This window comes from Pungitius pungitius, chromosome 6 (assembly GCF_949316345.1).
Source record: "Pungitius pungitius chromosome 6, fPunPun2.1, whole genome shotgun sequence".
Taxonomy (NCBI): domain Eukaryota; kingdom Metazoa; phylum Chordata; class Actinopteri; order Perciformes; family Gasterosteidae; genus Pungitius; species Pungitius pungitius.
The window spans coordinates 3,770,835-3,795,836 of record NC_084905.1 but is presented as its reverse complement, the minus strand read 5'-3'; the positions used below and the strand labels follow the sequence as shown (position 1 = coordinate 3,795,836).

General features: G+C 45.7%; 1 protein-coding gene across 5 annotated transcripts; it reads right to left on the bottom strand.

Moving 5' to 3' along the window:
- Window positions 1-801: 801 nt before the first annotated feature.
- On the bottom strand, window positions 802-25,002 carry bicd1a (bicaudal D homolog 1a). Of its 5 annotated transcripts, none has more exons than XM_037451489.2 (10): window positions 24,728-25,002; window positions 11,004-11,216; window positions 8,618-8,770; window positions 7,458-7,946; window positions 5,853-6,245; window positions 4,431-5,183; window positions 3,921-4,072; window positions 3,593-3,803; window positions 1,836-1,921; window positions 802-1,090 (listed from the first exon to the last, which is right to left on the bottom strand). In XM_037451489.2, the coding sequence occupies exons 1-10, from the start codon at window positions 24,941-24,943 to the stop codon at window positions 886-888; spliced, it is 2,871 nt and encodes a 956-aa protein (XP_037307386.2). In that variant the 5' UTR covers window positions 24,944-25,002; the 3' UTR covers window positions 802-885. The 5 variants fall into 5 exon arrangements, with proteins under 5 accessions (XP_037307386.2, XP_037307388.2, XP_037307389.2 ...); XM_037451491.2 differs by having other exon boundaries at window positions 953-1,090; window positions 1,836-1,911; XM_037451492.2 differs by lacking the exon at window positions 1,836-1,921 and having other exon boundaries at window positions 955-1,090.

Here is a 25,002-nt window from a genome sequence, read left to right as displayed (position 1 = left end):
GAGAAAAAAAAAAAACTCAGTTGCTCGTCTATCTCCGTCTCTGAAGAGACCAGAGCTACATAACAGACACAACCACGTCGCTAGAGTCGGCTTTAAAGGTTAATACAAATAATAGGAGGTATAAAATGTCTTTCTTTGCACAAAAAAAGAGAATCTCAGTATAAAAAATAACCCCAACCAACCTATAGGAAAGACTAGTGACGTAAGAAAGGTAGTTGAAATCCACCAATCACCTCCACCACCACCACAAGAAACAATATTTATGTAATAAAATGTTTACCTTCATTAGTCAAACCCAACTTTTACTATATGTAAAAGCGTCATACATATGTTTTGATTATTATACTGACTATTTGTAACACTTTAGATGGCGTGTGATATGGGTAGACACGTTTTAAACGCCAGAAATACATTTTTGGACTTCTGGTTGGCTGACTTTGGTTTTCCTTTGTCCGGGATTATCGTCGCGTTCAGTGTTATGTGTGTTAAATCTGTCTGTGATCACAGAAGTCCCCACCACACCTCAGCAGTAAAACTCGTCTTGGTTTCCATATCGAAGGAAGAGAAACATTCCAGTAATAAATATTTCAATTGAATTTTGTAAATAAATAATCCATAGAGTAAATAAATAATCAATAAATAAGCATTGGGGATTATATTCCCATGATTCGTCACATCAGTTCACTCCTCTCCAGGACATGACATCCAGAGAAGAAGAGAGTGTCCTCCTCCTCTTCTGCGACCCGGGTAACCGGGAGGCCTCCTACTGAGGGACGAACCATGTGGCGCCAAGGGGCCGGGGTCGAGGGGGGGGGGGGGGAGGAGGGGGGTGTCACAGAGTCCAATAAGCACCATGTGGGGCGGCTAGTTTGGAGGACGTTTTATTCAGGGAACCCCCATCCAGAGTGTCTCCGTCTCTGCGTGACTCCTTCCAGGCCGAGGCCAGAGTCTGGCCTGGAGCAGCGAGGTTAGGTGCCGGGGGGGCCGCGGTTGCTGGGCCGGACTGCTATGAGGGTCGCAGGGGGAGAGAAGACTACCGCTACCGGACCGGACTGTACCGTGTCGCTGGAGTTCTGCCAACAATTTAGGACTGTAAGAACGCAGAGAGACAAGAGAGGAGGGGGGGGGGGGGGGGATGAGATTTGAGTGAAAAACACTACCGAGCCACGGGAACAGTTTGTTAGAAATGAGGTTGCAGCAAACCAAGAAACCAAAGAAAATGCAGCATGTGATGAGGGCAAAAGAGCCGGCTTTTATCAAAGGAAAATTTCAACTTTTTTTTGGTGAAACACTTTGCTTTCATTCCAAAAAACACCTCCAAAATATTTCCCCAAAAGGTGAAACTATTCCTTTAATACCACAAGGAAACAAGGAACAAGCGGGGTGGTTACTTTAAATAATTTCAAGACAAGCGGAACGTTGAGAAACGTGTTTGGAGAATGTTGGCTAAGTAGCATCACTGAAACCAAACATGTCCGCCGTCTCCTAGTGGCCAACATCTGGCCCGACATGACGGTTAACTCCAACATTGATGCGCCAGAGTTAACCTTGAACTCATGAAACTACATTGTTCATTTTGGAAAATTTGAAATCCAAAAAGTTGAATTGTGACTAAATGAATCCAGTTAAAGAGGGTGTAGAACCCTCTACATTCCCTCCGTCTGCCATAACCTGTTCATAGGTAACCAACGGAGTTGATTTGGGACCATCCATCTTCCAGATATACAGGTGTGCAATCAACAGAAGATGCGTGCATTAACCGGCGTGTTCATGATGGCGTGTCGTGGATAGATGGACACGTGAGTCCACTTGTAGCAGGTTGCACAGCTTGTTACCTGCGGGCTAGGGAGGCTCTCCCTCGCCTTAGTTGTGGGGAGAGTGACGGTACAGAGGCAGCAGGCTGCTTACAATCTACAAGAAACTGATAAATTAGACAAATGCACAGAGCGGGGACACTCCGGGTTAGACAACGGGACGGAGAAAACACGAAAGACAACACAGGGAGAGGTCTTGTCGGGGATTACAACTTGCGGCTACAATAACAGGTTAACACAATGTAAGGGATGATCATTTGGTTTCTCTCATGCTGTGGAAATCAGTGTTTTTCAACGATGTCAACAGTAAACCGCCTGACATTCGCAGCACATGTCTGCATGGTTGAAAGGTCACTAGACCTGTCTTGACGGGAGCAGCCTCTGCACAAATAGACAATCAGTACTGGAGATGGAAACAAAGACACACAAGTATGGACATATTTACAATCACAAATCCAATATCATATTGATTAGTACAGAAAAAGGAACAAAAACAATCCAGTCCAGCTCAACACTAATGCTGCTAGTCATTTATATTCATGAACTCCACCAGTCATGTTTGTCTGTTGCACTTAAACGTTGTTTATTTATATGGCGTTGTGTTATCCAAAAATGTTGTAAATGCAATGCATTCTACCATAATCTGAGGTAGGAGAGAGTGAGAGAGAGAGAAAGAGAGACAGAGGGAAGTCAATCAGCATTTGACAGCAAAGAACAGAAATGTACTCAAAGGCTGTCATCTGGTGGGGAGAACTGTGTTCTTCTCTTTGGTTAGTGTGAACCAGGCGGAGGGGGGAACTCAGGCCCATGCCGGGGCTGAGACACAGAGAGGAGGTCTGACTCGTTTCCACATCGCTCACGACAACCAAGTAGCACCCTTCGAGCTGTCAAATGCTTTTTGACAAAACGTAAGGTGGTAAAAATAGTCATGCAATAATAAACTGGAGAAAATGTAATTTAAAACACACAAAATTTTAGGGAATAGAGCAGTTATATGACATTTAAATAAATGTGTAAAATATAAATATTATACCACATTTCCAATAGACTCTGCCACAAGGGGGTGCTGTGAGCCACGCTGTACTGAAGCAAGTATAGCTGTTTTCTTTTGCTTGGTTGGATAAAATAAGGGTAATTAATGTCACATTTTGAACTAGCCGCTATTCAGACGCAGAGACAGACGTCACACTGATGAATTGTTCCTTTAGAAAAGTATCTGCAGTCCGACCTTAAGAATAAGAAAAGGGCTGAGTGCTGGTTTGACGATGGAGCAAGCTGTCAGGAGCTCCCTCTTCTCCTTGCTGCATTTTCAAACCACAGACATGTGAAACCAGGACCCCTCCCCTCTGTGTCCCATGTAATCCGGGGGGGCTTCTGTGAGCTTTGGGTGGGTTTCGGTGCTGCGGTCACCGCCTCCGTCGAACGTGAGGAGACACTGAGCCGGGGCTACCGACGCCGCGAGACGGGGACAGGCGACCTACGTCCTGCCTCGAGTAAATGAGTCGCCTGAACTCTAGGGTCAACCGCTCGGCGTCGGCCATGTTGGGCTTGGGGCCAAGAGACACGTGAGGGTAACTGACGTCGGTTGGGAAAGTTAAAGCCGCGGTCTGGATTGTTTCAGAAAGCGTGTCCGAAGTCCACGCCGACGCGGTCGGACAGGCGGTTAGTTCTACAGAGGGGGGACTACTCAGGGTCAGGGAGGGGTGGGTGGTGATAATGGAGGGGCTGTGGAGCCTGGTGGGGCTGGAGGGAGCCGTGAAGGCGCCTCTGCCACTTACTTTGGGCGGGCTGCTCTTGATCTTGGGCACTTTGGCGCCGCGGCCGCGGTGAATCTGCTCGTGGTCGAACTCCAGGTCCTCCAGCCGCTGGGTCAGGGCCAGTTTCTGCTGGATGGCCATGCGGAGGAGGGAGTTCAACGTCTTCTTCTCGTCCTCTGCTGCCGCCAGCTGCCTCTGCATCTCATCCAGCTGTGTAACGTACTCGTCACATCTACAGAGAGAGAGAGAGAGAGAGAGAGACACAGAGTGAAGAAACACAGATTCAGTCTGTACTGTATATCACATTTTTACTTTAGCAGCTGCGAGGCCTTAATACTTCCCCTCTTACCTTGTGGCGAACATGGCCCTGAGAGACGAGAAGGTGGCGGCATCTTCTTTCAGAGCCTTCAGCTCGTTCCTCAGCTTCATCATAGTCTCCGTCACCATCGTCTTTTCATTCTCGTACTTGCTCTTTAAATTAGCCAGTGCCCCCTCTGCTGTCTGCAGGGTAACATTTTTGTTAGAACAAATTCTACTCGATGCCAGGTGTAAAATCATTAATCAGGAGATTCATTGTTAAAAAGAAGGAACAGAGTTTGCTTGATATATATATATATATATATGTATTCTGTAGGATGATTTAGGAACCACTTTGAACCAGTCACACTGACAAATGTCACCTTATCCGAATATGGGAAGATCATGAGCACCACAACTTCTGACTGATTACTGATGTACAAAACAAATTTACTATCTCTCTCTACGAGTCTCAAGAACAGTGCCAGAGCAAAACAGTTGAGAGGCCAATTCTGAAAAACTCGAGGTCAAAGACCTCGTAGAAAGTAAAATTCTCTTTCACCTGTTTATTGGCCTTCAGCACGAGCCTGAGCGTGGCTATCTGCTCTCTCTTGGTACTGAGCAAAGACTTCAGCTTGAGGATCTCCTCCAAGCACAACTCCTTGTCCTTGTCCAGGATCGGCGCCAGCTCCCTCGCTGCGGCCCTCTGCCTGGACAACTGCAGCGAGCGGTCCACGGCCCTCTGGAGGTGCTTGATCTGGTCTCTGATGATGGCGTTCAGGTTGTAGATGTTCATGGGCTCCTTCCGAAGGTCCCCGCCAGCCTCGGAGGGCACCGGGGATGGGCAAGGAGAGGCGCTGATGCCCGGGGGGCCCGTGGGGTTGCGGGTCGGGCTGCTGTGACAGGAGTCCACCGCGATGGCCGCTGTCTCATTGTGACGGGCGTCCCTGGACGGGGAGTCCATGGGACTGCGCGGGGACTCGGGGGAGCAGGCTGCGGACGCCGCGGCGAGGCGGCGGGCCAGGCGGGGCGTGAGCAGGGCCCGGTGGTCCTCGGGGCCCTTCAGGCTGCCGCTGCGTGTCACGCGGCTCTGGCGGTAGTAGTCCAGCATGACGCGGTTGGGGGTCTCGTTGTTGCACAGACACACGTGGTGGTAGAGCTGCGCCAGCTCCTCGCTGAAGGTCACCAGCTCGTCCTGTGCTGCGTTCAGCATGCCCTGGCCCTCCGTGGCGGCGCTGGCGGCCGCTCGCAGCTCGGCCTCCAGGTTGGTCACCCTGTCCCTGCTCTCGCGGTAGCTGCGCTCCAAGTGTGTCACCTGCTTGGGAGAAATGTCCAATCGGACATTTGCAACATCACACAGAGGGAAACAGACCTGCTTTGGTCACATCGTCCAATATGAAAAAGAAATATTGCAAAGGTGGACGTTGCTATTTATGTATTTGATTTTATTTATAATTAGTATTATTATTATAATACGGGTTGATGAAATCCAGCGTTCTGATTGGTTGAGAGCTAGCCACGGTGGGTGCATTGATGAGCGATAATGTACAGTTGCTGTTCACCTTGACCCGAGCGATCCATTATCGCTGTGCACTGAAAGTAAAGGCAGCGGGAGAAACATCCTACAAATGATCGTTTTCGGGCATTGCGAGCTTTCGCAACCGGACAATTAAGGTGGACGTCATGAGCGATGTGAATGAATGAGCCGGTGCGAGACCCAATGCTGTTTACATGCACGTACAGGGACTATTTTTTCTCTAGACTGATGAAATGTGATACAAAACGTTTGGTGGCTAAAACTATTTTGTACTTAAAGGCAGCTATTTACTTACAATTTATAATTTCCCTGGTAACAGTGTTATAAAAGCAATAAGGTACTAAGGTACCTAACAACACCCGGACTCGGACTGTTACACGATTGGATGATAAAGTACAGCCTCTCCCACCTTATTGCTTAAATAAAACCCTTATTGTGATGACAAACCTGTTCACTCAGTGCCAGGACCCTGTCATCTCCGTGGCTGTCGCCCTGCCCCTCCACGGCCTTGTTGTACTTCTCCTTCAGGGCCTTGAGCTCTGCTTTCAGGTCGATCACCTCCGTCACAGCCACCTTGTACTTGCACTCCAGGATCTCGAAGCCGTGGACATCGGCATCGTGCTGACCGCTGGCCGGCGGCGGGAAGGAGCCACCGTGCGGTTTCTCGCTGTCCTGCGGGTCAGCGAGCTCTTTGTCCCCGTTGAGACATTTCATGCCGTTGACGTGCTCCATGAGGCGATGGACCCGCTCATTCTGCTCGGTCAGGGCGCCCTGTGTGTGCTGCAGTTGGGTTTGCGACTCCTGCAGGTTCATGAGCAGTGCCGACTTCTCGCGCTCCACCTGCAGGACCACGGACGCACGAGAGGCATTCGAGACAGTGAGGGAAGAATGTACAGCTGTATATCTGATACAAGTTCATAAAACCATCATGTATTCTTATGTAATGCGTGGATGTGATCCGTCATGTTAGCAGATCAAATATATGTAAACTTCACCAAAAATAAGAACAATAGCAGCATGTATTTGGACTGAAAGACTGTTTAGATGCTTATTGCGGAGTGTGCTCCCCCCGGCGCTGAAAGGATTAACCTTTATTGAGAGGAAGCCAAGCAAATACTTGCTCAGCTAATAAAAATGATTACAGTGAAAACTCAAATTAGAATTGTGTGCAATTTTATGTTCTTTGTATATTGAGAAAGAAGACAAATTAACAGGCAATTTAGAAGCCTGCCGCTGCTGGCGTTGACATCTTTACAAAGAATAATATACCCCCAAAAGAGAAGATTGATTAGTGAGTAATTGTGTTTACAGTGAAAGCCACACTGCTAATATAGCAGCCCTTCATGTGATTGTGTGTGTCCCTGAGGAGCTCATGGACAAAAATGAACCTAATTAGATTTTTAGCATGGATCTAATCTATCATTGATTTTGATGTATTCTAACACACTGTGTGCGCACTTGTGAGATGGGCCTGTGTATGAGTGCGTGTTGCACTGAGAAATATAGTCCCTCTACTTCATTATATGAATACATTATATTATAAATTAATACACTATTTAAGGGAAATAGCTTATAACAATGCAAAGTTGGAGCTATTGTTGGAATATATATTGTCTTTGCATGTCAATTTCTAGTTAGTTATTGCCTCCTGCTCCCCGCGGCTTTTGGATGATAATCACCCCGACAGGGCTCTGATTTACAGTTCATCCAGGCATGGACACTGAATCATGGAACAGGTGTGGTCTGTCGCTTTTAAAATAATTAACAAATGTGTTTTTTAAATGACGCAGGACAATTGAGGTGCCTCCCTGGCCCATGGACTGTAAACTGTGGATCGATACAGCGAGTCATCGTTTCGGGGGTTAACGTCGGTCGGGAGCAGCATCAAAGCCCCTCAGACTGTAACTCCACACACAGCTAACGCGCGTTCAAGTGGCGTCAGTGCTGATCATGAAATGAATATTTAATGACACGGAAGAAGAAAGCAAACACGGCTGGTTTTTACTGAGGTTGTTCTTGGTTATTTCACTGTAGGAGCTCCTCAGGACCCACCTGCAGCAGCTGCTGCTTGAGTTTCTGCATCTCGGACAGGTTGAGCTCACTGTACAGGTCCGGCACGGGGTGGAGGCCTTCTCCTTTGCGACCCGGTCGGTAGTCCCCGTTCATCTTGCCCGATCCGGTGCCCGTGTGAACGTGGTCATTTCGGCGGTTGCTGTCCTCATTGTTGCCGTTAGCAGCGGGGATGGCGCTGCCGTTGATTCCGTTGGTCTCCTCTGGAAACTTGAGGCCCTCAACGCCAGTGACGGTGAGCGCCAGATGGGCCCCTGCTCCGTAGACGCTGTCGCTCAGGCTGAGGTGGTGGGCCAGTTCCTTCCTCAGATTGTTCTTCTGCTCGCGCTCACTCTTCAGGGCGTCTAAGGCCTCCTCCAGCTGACCCTCAGAAATGTCCTTCAGACGTAATGCGTCTTCCAGCTGACTGTTGAGCAGAACAGTCTCCTCCTCTAGGACCTTGATTTCATGTTTTAGTCCCTCATACTCCACCTGAGGAACAGCAGGAGCAGGAAAGAAACAATTAGAAGGCATTTAATTCTTAATTACTGTATGTTCTAAAGCATTATGAGGACACTTTCCGGGACGCAAATAAGAAGTGAGTACACACAAATAGCGGCAAAGGATATTAAAAGAGTTTTTCCCTTCAAACGCTTTGTTTAAAAATGAAAATATGTTTAAACTCTGACGACTTAAACCAAAAACGTAACTTCTTTTGACTCAGTAGTAGATTGACTTAGTGGTTCCACGCAATATTCAACAAGCCAGCTGATGTGGTAAGAAAATAATTGTTATTAATGAATTTTTATTTGGTTATTTTGGTTTGTTTTGTTTTCATTTCATTTCGACCCGTCACTCTTTTGGACGCCATGTCCCACGCAGACACTGTTTGACTCTGTGTCACTGGACAGAGGATACTACAGCACCTCGAGGTAAATAAAGGATGAGCAACGAGATGAGAGCGCTGTGTTTACTCAGTGCCTCCTGGAAACTAAAAACGTAAAGATGACCACATTCAAAGCTGGTTTCGGGAAGTGATTTATCCGCCCCCCACCGAGAAGAGGCTCGGCGTCTCATCATTGAAGGCGATGACACGCCTGCCTGAGGCAGAGTTGCTGATGGGTGGTGTAATTGAGATGTTGGTCGACTCAGTTGACACTGACCTGGCTCTGCTTGAGCGTGGACACCAGCTTCTGCAGCGTGATGTTCTCCTCCTCCAGCTCTGTGTAATCCTGAAGCAGTCTGGTCTCTCTGAACTTATACTCCTTAACCTCCTCCCTCATCCGGCTCCTCTGTAGCTCCAGCATCTCGTTACTCTGGAGCAAAGATAAAATGGGATTAAGAAGAAAAAAAAGCAGGGGCACAAAAATGGGTTCAATGAGGAGGGGGGGGGGGCACTATGCTATAACTTACACATTGTTTACTCAAAATCAGATCACTCTCTGAACCAGGCTGTAGATACTTCTCCTATCTGATAGCACGAGGGTGACAACGCTTATCAAACCATTTAATGATCTTAAAATGCAACGAGTCAGCATGTTCAGACTCCATATCCATATCTCGGGTCGCCTGCTGAGCACGGATAGAAACATCAACATGCAACAGAAGTCATAAACCTAAGCAGTAGGACTGGGAATATACATTGAGACCTGAGCACAGCCATCTGTCACAATTACAACAGGTAGTTGTGCGTTTTAGACCACGGGATAGGAAAACGGATGGATATCCTCTCCACTAGCAAGTCTAGTTAATTGTTGACAGTGATGATGTAAGAGGATTGCAGCACATTGCTTTGACTCTGCCCCGGTAACAACAAGCAGATTAGACGGCGTTAAAACACGTTGGACTAAATGCGTAAAGCACGATGCGACTGTATTAAGTACAATAAATCGTGAATGTGTCTCACTGCAGCGCTCAGCACATATGGCAGAAGTGCTGAGCCACAGTGTCAAGAGCCGGTGGGGTAAACTCACAGGAGCTCAGACACCTGAGACACACTCTTCTGTGCTCTGAGCCTCCACAAGTTTGTGTGCTTTTAGAGCTGGCAACTGGAGTGAAACTAAAGACCATTATGATACACTGAATCTTCTGATTCGTACAGTAGCTGACAGCAGCTCCTATACTTTTCGAGCTAATGGAGCCTCAACTGCAAAGTGCACCGATGTACAGTACGACTGCACGGAGAACACTATTAGAAGAACTCTGGGAAATATAAAAGAAGCCAAGCGACATTTTAAGAACAACCCTTCATAGCCTAAAGAAATAATCGTACAATTTGGATGACGTATCATTGACGTGTTCATGCAGGGAATTACTTTGAGCCGTGTTTGAAGCGAACATAGATAAGAGGCCAAAAGAATCCGTCAGCGAGGCTCTGTAGAGGCGTAGCTGATCGGGGGCTACAGATGCCGCCGTCGGGGACAGTGCGGCAAACAATACTACACAATACATCGTGGCAATGAGCCCAGCGGGGCAGCCCACCCCTCATCGGGAGTTCACAGCACTGACTGGGTCTGTTACAGCTTTATTGGATTCATGGTGGGGGTCATTCATCATTAACACCACTGTAGCTGTGATAACTCAGAAGTTAATACAGAAAATATATAATCAAAAATTATACGCTAATGAGACGTGAAAATAAACTTTAGGTGGTTAATTCTTTTTACTCAATGCTTCAAACTTCAAACCAACGAAACACAGCAAATGAAAAACTGTGTGTGGTAGTAAACCACACAACCAGTAACTTTTTTGCATAAATTCTTCTTGGGAAATCTGCTTATGTTGAAAGTATTTGTGAAAGATGGCTTGGACCCTTTCGATTGGTCCCCCGGTGCAGCAGCAAAACGTGCTTCTCAAGATGAAAAGACGACCCCTCCTCATTAGGGCACGGCGCAATGAGGATTTCAAAGAAAGGCAAAAGCCATCGACGGACACGCCATCAAAGAGCCACAACCACGATGCAAACAGTGGACATGTGTGAGTGTGTGTGTGTGTGTGTGTGATATTGATTGAATGAAAGTGGGCCCTGCGGTTGTTGTGGGACGAGAGCAGCCCGGCTCACTCTGGCCGGACACATGTGCCGAGCTCAGGGCATTTCACTTATTCCCCAGCTTAGCGCCGGATTTGCCCCCCACAATGGTGTGGTGGCCGGGGGGCAGTCTGACCCCTGATCGAACTCCTGCGCAGCCTGACACAGTGGCTGCAGACGTGCATGAATGCATACGCTTGTGTACGCTTCGGGGTGCACGTACGCACGTCTTTCTGTCAGGTCCGATCCCCTTTCTGACACTGTGACCGTTTGGTCTCATGAAGGTCAATGGACAGTCATTCATGAGATTGTGGGAAATGGTGTCAATTAGGAAATATGTCGGTGTCTGACAATGCTGATTTACTTTTTTCTTTTTCATCCCGATAGCTGGTGACAACCATGGAGGAGATCTTTTACTCAAACTCCCAAACCTAGATGCATCCTGCTCATCTTACATTTCACATTATAGTTTCTACCGTATTACGAAAACATCTTCAGCAAATGAAACACATCCAGCTCACCTCCCGTAGCTCCTGTGACAGAGCGTTGAGCCTCTCGTTTTCGGCCTGGGCGTTGGACGCCACGGAGCGGCTTAGGGTGCCTTCCGTCTGCAGCACCAGAATACGTCCCATGTAGTAGGCCTCCTTGGAGGCCGACTCCTTTAATAACGTCTCCTCATTGCTCTCCCCGTCCTCCGCCACCTTACGCTGGTTGCTGTAAGCTTGGCCGAACGCCTGAAGTCAAAGAAAAGAAGGGTTAGAGTAAAAGCAAAGTCGGAATTATTACCTTTAGGCAAGTGAAATTCAAAGTGACACTGATCCCAATCGTGTCACAGGACACAAACATCCCGATGCATGTGGGGGATTTGCACCCGCGGGCATGTAGAGGAAAGCCAGCGCGCTCATTAGGCCACTAGGCGTACCCCTGCTGTGCTGTAGACCACCGGCTGCCCTGACAGCACACGTGCAGAGGCTGGCCCTCCAGAATTCCTGCCCCCTGTCTATGCGAGGTGATGTTTCACCGATCAATAGACACACTGTTCCCATTTTCCTGACACAGGTTTTCACGGCACCGAGCGCTGACTTGTCATGATGGAGGAGCCAAGGCTTGATTAAGAAGATCAAAGCACGCGTCAACAGCAGAACGAGCCTCCGATTATAAAGTCCACCGTACAAGAATAGTGGTGGACCGAGCTCAGCTGCATGGACTAACAACAAGGGAAATTCAGTTTCAGTTACATCGCGCAAGGTTAAAGGACTAACATATCATATGAACGTGCAATATGGCACTATACCCTTGACAAGGATACCTAAATATAGACACAATTTTAAGGATTTGTAACGCCGCACTCCGCAACAACCACGCAGCAGCTGTCTTGGTGGTTCAATAAATACTATGAGCCATTCTTCAGTTTCTCAGCAGATCAGCTTGAAATAAAATGTTGCACACAGCGGCCCCTCAGAGAGATGACTGATCAATAATGCTGTCGCAGAAAACTCTTTTTTTATGGTCTACGATTGCCACATGAAACTTTAAACAATTCAGCAGGTATAGTTATCAATTTATACCCGTCCAAATGTTCAATGCAGCCTAAATCCCCCATGGAGCCTTTTTACTTTGGACTGGATTATTATTAATTCACAGAGAGTCTTCCCAACCTCACCTCAACTTAATAAAAACATTTTCTGTTTTCTCCCGGGATGAATCATTTAGACGGTACCAGCATCCATTATTTGGAGAAAACATGAGCTCCGATGTGCAGCGCTTTTTCTTCCCATTGGCCCATTTTAAATCTTCCTACCAACTTTCAAAATTCATGAGTGAACTTGACTGCTTATGTAAGCAGAGGGGAGTTGCTGAGGTCCCGTTGTTGGACGAGGGCAATTCATTACAGTCAGAAGTCTACTTGGAGTAAATAGAGCTCCGGCTTCAGGAGGAGGTGAGTGTTCAGCCATTATGAAATGGTGTAACGCCCACACCTCCATGCTGCTGCTAATTATATTGGTGTGTGTGGCTGTGTGAATGAATGAGATAAGCTGATTGACCAGCAGTTCATTTTCATTTCACATAGATAGCTCAATTGACCACCTGCCCCTGTCACACCTGGCCTGCGGTTTTGGATACAGCAACACTAGACGCGGGTTACACCAGCCATCCATCGAGCGGACATGGGGAAAGTAAAGGAAAATTACACACACACGTGTACTTGAATTTGATGTCCTCTCTGAAATGCAGATGGGACAGTTTGCATATGAAAGAGCCCGTAATAATCAGTCCACTAATGGCTGTGAATACCGACTATTTTGCCCTCAAACACAAAAACTGTCCTCAAGGATTTGCTTTATAATGAGTAGAAAGCACTCATGCACAAATGCTGCATTTGAATCGTGTCTTACTTTCCTTCCCTCACTGCCTCTCTTTTATTCCCTGCTCTCTTTCACTCTTGTTCCCTCTCCCCCGTGCCCTCTTTAGCTCTCCGGGGGGGGGGGGGGGTGGGGGGCACAGTGTGATTGTGGTGGACGATTAAGAGGGAGGGCCTCGAGAACAAAAAAGCTGATTAATTCAGAGCACAGTGTGACTGAATGAGCTCACGGCCTGGTGTCGGTTGGGAGGCCGTCAGCGTCCGAGCAGGCCTCTCAGCAACAGCTGAACCCTGCAGGTGGACGAGCAAATAATCTGGACCCACGGTGTCCAGCTGTTTGGATTTCTAGCACCATGAAGTGGGAGGTGAAAGCAAAAGATGTACTTACTTACTGTAATGACTGGGGTCCAATTAGAAAAGGCTAGTTAGAGGTTTTAGGGATATAAACATATCTTTTGTAAAATTTGCAGAGGTGTGTACTTCGTCATTTTCTTGTGGATGGGATGATGAGAAGATTGGCCCTGCATGTGAAGCTGTGGACTGAAGCCAGGTAGCTTAGCATAAAAACTGATGAAGAGGTTAGCTTGCTCTGTCCAAAGATGACAAAATACAAATCTCTAAATCTCACTAATAAACGATGTATGTCTCATCTTCCTGGTTTAACATACTAAGTGTATTTGCAGGATTCTTGAGCTTCATAGGCAACATGCCAGTATTTCAGGAAGGTGCTTCACCGAAGCTATAATATTCTGTAATATAATACCTATAAAATTTCACAAAATGAAAGGTGTACAAAAAATGCACTTTGGAAACTGTATACCTTAGTTCATGAAATTGAATTGAGTATTCAGGCCTGATAAACATGACATCTGACTCAAAGGCCAATCAACACACACAGAAGAACTGCCACGTTTGCAGGCAGTGATCGAGAAGCAACTCGTCTGCAGAGAACGGCGGGGTCTTGGATGCATAAGTGAAGCAGATGGTTTCATTGCGACCCGCCTTCGTGAGCCGAGCCGAGCTTCTTGAAAGTGCGCTCGCTCCATCTGCCCACCGCTCCTCTTGCGGGAAGTCCCAGCGAGCGACTCTGGTGACGGAGGCTCAGCTTTCACACGGAAAGAAGCACACAGAGTGCTCTGGCCCTCCTGGTGCTGGTGCGCCACAGCATCAGGGTGGGCTAAAAATAACACCGTGCCAGCGCTGCATTTTTCAGGCTATTCACATGAACGTCACTAACAATACTGCATGCTCTATCATTATAATGGCATTGAGCTCTCTTATCAGACCTGCATCTGTGACCTGATTGGCAGGCATCGCACACTTACTCAAGCCAGATAGCATGCGAAGAACAGTGTTTTTAATAAAAAATGTAATTCCATTTCCTCGGGATGATTTTAAGATTGAGTCCCTGATTGGCAGCCTGCTCCTTTGTGTATGAGTGAAAACGCCGTAATGCATTCAACCTCGAGGCTCCTCGGCCTCCTGTAACTCAGTGGATGACGTCCGAACAACAGCCTCCCACTCTATAGAAATTCATCCCTGGGGCAAGGGAAAGAGGAGTAGACGGAGGGAACAAACCGGCCGCTGCACTAGTGTGAAAGGAGCAACCCTGAACTCCTTCCCTGCATCTTGCAGCTCCTAATTAGGAGTCAGGGGAGATCCTGTCAGTGAGTGTACATACAGCAGATATCTATTTTTATCCCAAAAGGGAGAGGAAGAGTGAACTATTTTTACATTAACAGGGAATGTGTGAACTTACAGGATTAAGTGGACAAACACGGTCTTACTGGTTGAAAATCACTGTTAAGTTTATTTAAAGTACTGTTAACAATAGCAGGAGTTTAGACTTGATTACATTTGCAAGGTCAGAGGGCAACTTCACTAATGTGCCATTGTGTATTTAAGTTAGAATTAATGTGGACTTTAATTAGAGGATTCCCTAATAAAAATAATCACTTTGACACTTCTTTAATTTATCGATTATGACTGTACAGTCAGATTTTATATTGTCCAGTGGACAAAAAATGTAATTTTATGTTGTATGTCTTATTATTTCATGAAAGTACAAGATCAGAAATGAGACACTTTTATTCATCAATTCATCAAAGCTCTGACACAACAGCCTTAAATCTGGATCACAGGCTTGATTCAAATATCAACCAGAAGCCGCCTTGTAGAGCTCTAATCTCTGTCTGCAGCAACATCATTTTGATAAGTTATGGGGAAGCAGAAATCAGGGTATTACTCAGGGAAAAATCTAATGAAAAACTCAGACATACACGATTAGACATATACACAAAAAGAGAGAGAGAGACACACACACACACACACACACACACACACTGTTGCTTCCCGTCCAGATGGCCAGCCCAGCAGACCACGTCAGGGATTTCAGCACCATGGAGAGAGACATGCAGCGTCATGAGGAGAACTGCGTGCAGGGCAGCAGGGTGGGAGCAGACAGACTCTTGCTGTCATTCACTTCCTTGATGATCATTTGTAAAAAAATGCAACACCGCCATCGCAATCATTCGAGGCCAAGCCAAAAAATCCATTAAAAAAAGGATTTGACAAGACCACCAATCAGAATAATTCTAGTAAAAAATCACATCAAGAGCCCAACAAATGGGTGAGACATAAGTATAAAGCAGCATTTGATCTATCATTAATTAACAAGACAACACGTGCGAACACACATATGCCTGAGGAGTGTGGAGTAAACACAAGCACACAATATTGTGTTTGACTGCAGTGCAATAAAAAATGGCACAACTGTAGGAAAAAGTGTTCTGTCTTTTACAAACTAAAAGGATTATTTATATTTCCCCAGTTTATCATTATTTTTTGCAAGATAATTATGTAGATATCTGTAAACAATACTCTTTTCTAGAGAGAAAGATTTCCCACAATGAAACCTGTTAGTGTCTCTCATTTGAGACTGACTTCTTTCAACTTTCACACTTCCTGTCAGTCAAGCAGGCTTTAAATTAAAGTGACTCTAGTCAATAACCCTAAGATGACATCACAATGACAAGCTCCCTTCACGTCCACAGAAAATATAATTAAAGGACTTCTTCTTAATGCCGTTTCCATTACATATGCTACATAAATGAGTTACTTGATGTATTTAAACCCTGCATCCATGACAAGGCGACGCTGAAGCAGGTTTATGGGAAACTTTGCCCTGGGATACAGTGCATCGCCCTTTCACAAGGACACAGAAATGTCCTTTTGTGCTTCTCAGCCACTGGGGAAAAGTGCCAAGTCAAGAGATCTGTCATCTAAACGCACAGGCACATTCTCACAATCAAGGGGAAGCTGTGAAATCAAAGCACAGCAAGGATGGAGGTCAGTCGCATTGGCAAAATTCACAAAAAAAATCACAAATAAAACAGATAGACAGATTAGAAAATACATCTTAAACAAAACCAATGTTTAGAATCTGACCTGTGTATGCATACACAATGTAGTGTAGTGTCCTTTGTGAGGCCGAGATTAAATAATAATCACAAGATAGTTCAACTATCAAAGACAATGTTTTAAATGAGCTGCTAAAGTACAGGCTTTGCTTTGTTTGTTTGAGTGTGTGTGTCAAACTAATGAAGCAACAGCGATGTTTATCATGTATCATAGCGAAGCTGACTGCCAAGGCATGATCTACAGCGCCCTTTCAATCCTAGTTTAGTTGGTGGAAAGCCCTCTTTTCATGAATCACAGTCCACAAAAACATTGAGCTAGAGTGATGCGCACATTTTATAGCAAGCAGAAATGTCCTGCTTTCGGTTCCTCCTTGTTGAAATGTAATACAGCACAGCTAAGCCTGATATTTCTCTGATAACAATATTCTATTATGCTGACACTCAAGGAAAGTAACATCTATTTTGCTGGATAATAGCTGAATAAGTGCTTTATAAAGGAAAGTCCCTTCCAGTTACAGAAACATCTGTTGCTCTCCCACCAACGCAATGCGTGTATGTCGTGTGCCAGTACACAGGCCCGGTTTGTTTTAAAGATGGGGCTTATTAAAGCGATTACATTTGCATAACGTCTGCTCTTGAAAGAAAGATGCCATCACTCATGTGTGCTGCTGAGGCTGTGCCTGGATGGAGGGACGTGGAATAGGTCGACAGAGAGGGTGCACGGGGGGAAGATTTGTCCCATTTGTCTCTTTGGTTCCTGTCCTTCCTTCTCAAATCGATGCCCCTCCCCTCCTGAGTCTTTATCACGATCATAATTTCAGCACACAAAGTCAGTGCTGCCTCGAAGACAAGCCCTTATACCTTATACCTAATGTTCATTTTGTCAGGACATCAAATACCTTTTAAACATAGGAGTCACATTATAAAGGAATTCATCCCCAACTCCAGCCAGTTGTTTAAAGAGAGAACAACAGCCATCGGGATGCAGTGGAAAACTAGAAAACGGGAGAAAAAGAGTGAGAAGGAGGAGCCGAGGCTTTAATGCCTTTGATATGGACAAAAGGAAGGAAGGAACCCCCAAAAAGCAGAACAAACAAGGTGAAGATTTGGTAGATTTCTGAGATCATAATCCCAAACAGAACGTTACTTATTTTTTCACTCCCATCATCTAATTTGTTGTATGTTTATTTTTTCATGCTTCTAATCTCTCGAAGCACAAAGCACGTTTTCTGTTAAATCCTTTTTTCCATCCTTGTGCAGATTCCTTTAAGTGGTTTCTTCCTCCTTCATAGTCCTCCTTAATGGACAATGGACCGTTTCCATTATGGGCTTCGGCGAAGTGCAGAGTCTCCACCGCGAGTCACGTGTTCAGGGACGGGGTGATGGAGGTCCAGCGCGCTAATGTACCCACTCTGCTTCCTCTATGTTCCCTTCTCTCCCTCCTTCCTCCCTTTCTTTGACTAAATGGAAGGAGAACTCCATGGCCCAAGGAAGGATTAAAGAAACAAAACATGATATGGTGCGGGAGTAATGAGCACAGCATTGAGAAATGCAAAAGGTAAAAAGTGTTGCAGTAGCAGCAGACACACCCAGAGGCTCTACTGATAAAAGTAAGGTCAGTGGTGGTCGGTGGTCTTTACGATGTCTTTACGACGCTCTTCCCGCTCTGTTTATCTCTGTTATCTATGTCCAATCAGGTTGGTTGCTCCTCCTCCTCCTCCTTCTACTTTTTCTTCAACTAGAAATATATTGATTTTCAAAGGGTATGTAAGATCCTTTGGACATTTTATAGTTTTATCTGGGTCTTCCTTCACAGAGGAGAGTGCCAGATCTTTCACTAATCTGCCCGATGGTTTGTTATAACCCATAACTGCTATATGCTCACATGCTCACAATAATAATACCAAAACGGTGTTGATTCAAATGTGGTTACTGTGATGTTGTGCATGTTAGCATGCGCACACTTGCTAGCTGGCTTTCAAATGAAGTAGAGTTGAGTGTAATGTCCTCAACGCGTTGGTTTAACTCTCAAATATGTGAAAGGATTGCATTTGCATTAATAATGTGTTGTCACCTAGAGTTCAGGGGGAATTGAAATGTAATGTTTTCCTGCATTAAGATAATAATAAATAATTGACAGATGATCTGATGGTGAAAATAATTGCTGTGCTGATTATACAAAAGAATGGAGGCGTGGTCACTGCAATTCTCAGTTTTACTCCTTTGTTCTATTTCAGCATTTCCAGAACCTTTCAAAAGCTGGCCCACAACAACCTATATATTATATATATATATATATTACTCCCTCTCAGCTCTTTCCATTTCATGACCTCACGTGACATCACGTCTCTTGTGATGCAGCATAGGGTTAATTAAATCCGTTAATTAGGGGATGATTTAATACCTCTTAGTCCTATACTTCCCCTAACAGTGTAGAGATGACAGAGACTGATCATCTGACCCTGATACCACATCGCACACCCATTGTTAGTGCATGTTTGAGTGTGCACGAGCTCCTGCATGCCAGTGAGGATGTGCATGTGCACATACTGGGGGAGGCTTCAGAGGATAGCGCTCGTCATTGCTCTACATTGTAGCTGGATAATGGCCTCAGGTCATAGACGGGTGGCTTCTCTTTACCAATGAATTGTTGATGGGCATGAAAAAAGATGAAGCTTAAATCATTGTCTAGACACTGAATCCGGTGATGCTTTTAAAGAACTCATTGGTAAACAAAACAAAAACATCTTGACAACATCAAAAAATGTACACGGCAGAAGGCACAACCATTCGTTCGTCAAAGATCTTTTGATTGCATAGAACTAGCGTTCTTTAGAAGGTGAGCGTCCTTTTCTGCTCTCCTTTCACAATGTGCGACGCCGACAGCTAGAGTAACAACCAATCAATACAGCAGTCTGCAGGCAGGGGAGTCCTGTTCCCTCTTTCCTCTCACCAGCTACTGTACCTCACTGCAGCAAAAAGGAGCTTTCTGAAAAACATAATCTATGTTGGGCCGGGCGGGTCTGTCTGCGCATAGAGAACAGCTTCACTAAACCTCCTGCGTGAGGATCACGAGGGTCATAATTAAATAACTGTAATCCTTTTTTGAATTTTTTTTTTTTTTAGCTCTGTTGTGTAAATCCTCTTATATTCAGCGTCAAGTCACCCATAAAAACCTGAAACAACAAAGAAACCACACTGATTGTGCGGAGTCACTCACCACCAGTCACTCTCCACTCGACCCGCCCCTCTCCGGTCTCAATCACAACATCCGCAGCCGAACCCCACCCCTCCTGCTCCGCATGCACACACAGAAGGGAATAAAAAACAGGAGGAGGAGCCATCCCCGCATGCAGTAAAAGAGGTCCTCATGTGTGACTCAACTACAAAGACAAATGACCTTCCCTTCAGGTCCTGACAAAACACACACATCAACCAGCCCCGTAAAGGAGAGCAGACGGGTCCTCGTCTGTAAGCTCCACTGCCTCCCTGAGCCTGTTGCTTAGGTCAGAGGTCAACCCACCGAACCTGCAGATCCTATAATCTAAACAACGCAATTCAAACTGAAAGAACAATACAATCATCTGTTGATGGCTAAATGACTTTAAGAGACGACGCGCTTGAGTGCGGTAAATACAGTGTCGTTAAACCTGATTGGCTTTTATTTCCAACAGACACCTGCGTTAAAAAGCGTCCCCTCTAATAAGAGCCCTGTGACTGATTCAAAGGCTTTTCTCTACGTTGCACTGATTTTCACCATGCGCGCTACAGTTGGCACAATAGTGTGCAGCTCAGCTCACAGAGAAGGAGATCGATGCATAACCTCACTCCAGGGAGGGATCATAGTGGAGGCTGGGGGGGGGGCGTCGCTGGAGTTGAGGAAGGGGGATGGTGGGCTAGCGGTGGGCGGCACAAATACCGAAAGGAAGGAGCGCCAGCGATCTCATTGGTTATTGATTCTTTCCCTCCATCCAGGTTAACTGCCCTCCCTCGAACCCCAGGTAATGTAAGAGAGGATGAAGCGGGGGCAAAAGGAGAAGCAGCGGGGAGGGAACACTGCAAAGTATCCTTTTCTCCTCGCTCCGGGAGGCTGGATTACAACCACAGCAGCTGTCTTTATCGCAATTGTTGACCCTGAATTAGAGGCTCGCTCGAACACACCGGGGGAAAAGATATGAAACACCTGGAAATGTGGTTCCTCATCTCTAATGCATTCTGCTTGCATTGTTCCTTACACTGTGAAGACACGGAAGGTTTGGCCACCAGTGTGACTTTGTCAGGTCCTCCTCTTGCACGTCAATATTCACTTTGAAGGACTTCATGTCCAATACCAGCTTAACACGCTCCTCACAATGGCCGAGCGGTCGCGTGATGTTGGCCTGACGTGACGTGATATTTACTGTGCAGAGAGTCCCAGAGGGAACGGCAACTTATCACCGACAGGACAGTCAAGCTTGTTGTTGCAGATTTGACAGCTGCCTCTTGGCGATAATATTCATTTATAACACACTTTGGAATGTAAAGATTTGCATAGATTTTCATGTTTCTGGTTATCTGGTTTTACTTGTTAAGATTGTATATAAATATATGTATATGTGCCCTATTCACCACATCATCTCCTGAGAGCCCCCTTGCCGGCTGGAGACATGCAACCATTGTAGTCTTTGCCAATCTCAACGACACCAGCCGACAATTAGTGAGCTGAGCTCATCTAAAATATTGATGTTACAGAGCTTTCCCCAACTGTGCTATGAACGTATTGCATCCTGGGATGTCTACGCCAGCGTCTAGTGATGCAAACTGTAATGTTAAAGAAATGCAAATGTAGTAATGATTTTATTCTTAGGTTTTGAGAATCTAGTAGCAGATTATTATGACATTCTGGAATTGTGCTTTTCATGTAAAATATTCACTATTACCCCTGCCTACTATACTACTAGGCCATAACAGATTTAATTGCCTCAAATACTGTGATATACTGTAAAAGTATACAGTTATGTTCTGTAATACAACAATAAATACTGTTAAAACACAGTACAGTAGATGCATTGTTCAGTTAAATGACAACAATAAAACGTTGGTGCTTCAAATATTCGACTTATATATTCGTATTATTAACAGTGAAAGGATTCACCTCCTCACTAAATTTACCAGCTAGAACCTCCTAAACTCATTAATAACACATTATCTCAAGTATGTTGTCGAAGTGACTCCACGGAGTCTAATCTCATCTAGAAATAATCCTAGATGAGCATGTTTGCTGCAGCCAACAGAGTTCAATGGCTGCAAATACTGTGAGACGAGAACGTTGGACGTGCTCAAAGTGTTGAAGAGACACACAGCTGCAAGGAACACACTGATCTGATAAATCATGACTGAATCTTTCTTTTCAGATATGTGAAGAGTTTGAGGAATATTTCTTTTGGCCTCTTTCTCAGCCTTAAGTCTTGATGACGTAACTGATCTGTTGTGTGTGAACTGCTTGTTTTTAACTCAGTTACGACCACGTGAAGAACTTCCTTTTTCACACTCCTCCTTCCACCTGTGAGTTGCAGAGACAAAGACTAACGAATTGGTGAGTATGGAATACTTTCAAACAAAAATCCAGTGACTTCGTAGTACAAAATAAATAATCCTAACATAACATGACTACACGAGGACGATGCCGCTCTTCTAGTGCTCTCATCCATTTTTGGACGGTTCTGAGCCTTGTTGACAGTGTTCATCGATGTGAGCCATATGAAAACTCTCCCCGCTGTGCATCCTCCTCCTTCCTCCTCTACCGTGTCCTAGCTGGGCTTGATCTGCCCAGAGACAGCACTAACAAGCCAGAACCAGGGCAATGGCAGCGATCCAGAGACATAGACACAGAGATACGAGGAACGAGAGAGAGCGATGGGGCCGGTGGGCAGAGAGAGAGAGAGAGAGAGAGAGAGAGAGAGAGAGAGAGAGAGGAGGACGTAGTGTAAAGGCCGGGTGAGGGAAAAATACGTAGAAAATGACTTTCAGAACCAACACGCTGTGCAAAAAATAACTTCTAAAAGTAAGACAAACATTCTAAGGGACTAAGGGACAGAGAAAGTTTAAAATGCACGTAATGGGCGTGTAAGATCCACTGAAGACCACCTCAAATCAAGGAAATATTTGTTTGTTCCTTCTTGGTTGGGATTTTATGGGGATTCAGGAGACAAAGAAAACGGCTGAAAACTCTTCAGTTCAGTTCAGAAAAAGTGGAAATAACCCTCTGTTGCTTTTGCACTGCCTCAAACATAATACTCTATTTGAAAATATCACCTTAGGGCTTTGAATCATTGTGCAAGGGGAAAACAATCTGTGTATCAACCAGGAAAATCATTTTCTACGGGAAGATGTTGGCTTCTTTGTTCCCTTTTTAGCGCTGTATGGTCATAAAATTGTGGCTGATATTAAATAGCTTAACCATATATAAATGTATCAAGCTCTATATGTGTGTGTGTGGGGGGGGGGGGGGGGGGTGAGTACGAGTAAGTGAGACATGCAAGTCAGTCAATCTATTCTAAAAGAAGAAAAAAAAAGAACGATGAGACTTTCATAACAATAACAAGACAATAACCGCTTCTGAGAAGGCCACTCAGTCTCAGAAGCAGTTCCAAAAATCCATTTGCAGTTTCCATCCCCTTTTCTAATGCGCCTCTCCTTTGTAGATGTTATTGTAGTGGCAGGTTTGCACTCTGCCGCTTCATCTCACCCTCCTGAGCGCACGGCAGACAGACAGGGAGCGCAACGTGTTTTGCTCTGGAAGTAATATCACCTCCGGGAAAATGTTCCCTCTCTCAGGGGGCGGGGACAGAGAGACAGACGGGCAGGTGGGGGAGCAGAGCATACAATTGGGTGCAGATGTTAGCGGATGACAGATCCCAGCAAAGAGCTGCTGCTGTTGCAGCTGACATTTATTTTTACAGCTTTGACAGTTAGCGTTTTGCTACACAGGTTTGAAAAATGATGCAAAGGTCAGTGGACTGTTGTTAGAGGGTCAAAGCACCACATGGTGTGTTAAGTGACTCCAGGATCCTCAGGAAAGTCCGGCACAGTACGGCAGGCACATGCACCTGTCTGGTCATTGTGATCACTCTGTGGCATCTTAAAGTTTAGAGGAAATTGGATATCCTATCGTCGCTTCGTCGTCTGGCATAGAATTATCAATATGAACTACTTAGTTACCATGGATACAAAATACTTTGCTAAAATGTTTATTCTCTCTGCTTCTTTCTCCTCTCCGCCTCGTCATATTCTGCATGTCATCCGCTGCATCGCCCCTCATCCATAACAATCCATAAGTGTGAGGTATCAGCTAGACGGTGCTCTGCTGCCGTCTCTTTGTCTCAGCACGCTGCTGTGAGCCGCGAGCCAGAAAGCAGGCTCAATAAAAGAGCACAAGGAAGAAAGTGGAAAATCATGCACCCACAATAACATAGGCTGAGCATCATGTTTTTTTTTGTTTATTTGGCCATTTCTCTTTCACACACACACACGATTACTTGCAAGAATACAATAACCTGCCTTGTCAAGCATCTTCTGGCACCTAAAATCTTTAATACCAAACTGACCGGTGTTCACATGAACATGGGATGACAACGTGCAAATAACGACAAGAATGAAAGATAAATGAAGTTCTCTCTCTCTCTCACACACACACACACACACACACACACACACACACACACACACAAACACACACACAGCCTTCAGCTTCCTCTTTTCTTGGACATTTGGCTCTAGCATCATACCATAAGTGACCTTGAGCTGTGAGACCTGTCAGCATCCGCCTCTTGTTACTCGATGCATGTATGCATTAGTGACTGAATGTATTAACGCGGCCAGTAGGCCTATTGTTCACGTAGCACTATTCTTGTAATGTCAACCTGTGAAGTTGTTGACCGCCGGCCTTCAAACAGCACAGCGTTTCGGTACGGCAGCAAATGCGCGTGTAATCTAAAAACCTCCATCACAGAACGTGTCCTTGTGTCTTCTCACACTTCAACCTTCCTGACATTTGAATCTGTGGACAACCGAGCCAAAGTGTAGCCCACTTGCTTTGAAGAACCAATTCCTGAAGGGTTTCACAAGAAGGAATCTGGCTCACGAAACAGATGTTTGCGGTGAGCCATTATCTATGACTCCACTGCACAAAAACAGCATACATTATTCAGTTTTTGGCGTTAACTTATTCATAGTGGATGCAACCTTTAGCATCACGGGAATCGGCATCCATTGACGGATAGTGAAATAAATCAAACGTCTTGAACCATCTCATTTAGCTTGTTACCACTTCCTAATGAGCATGAACGCATTTAACAAAGCATCCGTCACGTCCCCCCTCCGAGGCGATGCGGCTCATCTCACACCTGTCCGCAGTGCGCTTACCACGGTGTAAGAAAAAAAAAACAACACCCCCCAAAAAAGCAACAGTAGCCTCTTCTCTTACCTCCTGCAATTGCTCCAACTCCGTCCGGAGTGTATCTTGGTCGATCTCCAGGTCCGCGCACCGCTGCTTCAGCACCTGGTTCTCCTCCAGGACCACCAGCCCGCACTCCGCCGCCCTGATCTTCTCCCGGTTCGCCTCGGCCAGTTCATGGGTGAGCCGCTCCAACTCGGCCCGGTACTGCTCCATCGATTCCCCGCATACTCCATCGGCGGCCATCGCCCGTCTCTCCCTCCCTCTCCCTCCCTCTCCCTCTCTCTCTCTCTCTCCCTCCCTCT

What these genes read in the sequence shown, in the direction of transcription:
- bicd1a (XM_037451488.2), bottom strand. Translation starts at nt 24,943, where the DNA reads ATGGCCGCCGATGGAGTATGCGGGGAATCGATGGAGCAGTACCGGGCC. An exon ending in AGTTGGAGCAATTGCAGGAG is followed by an intron (nt 11,217 to 24,727) that starts GTAAGAGAAGAG and finishes CTTTGACTTCAG; the next exon opens with GCGTTCGGCCAAGCTTACAG. An exon ending in TGCTGAAGGCCAATAAACAG is followed by an intron (nt 4,073 to 4,430) that starts GTGAAAGAGAAT and finishes GTTACCCTGCAG; the next exon opens with ACAGCAGAGGGGGCACTGGC.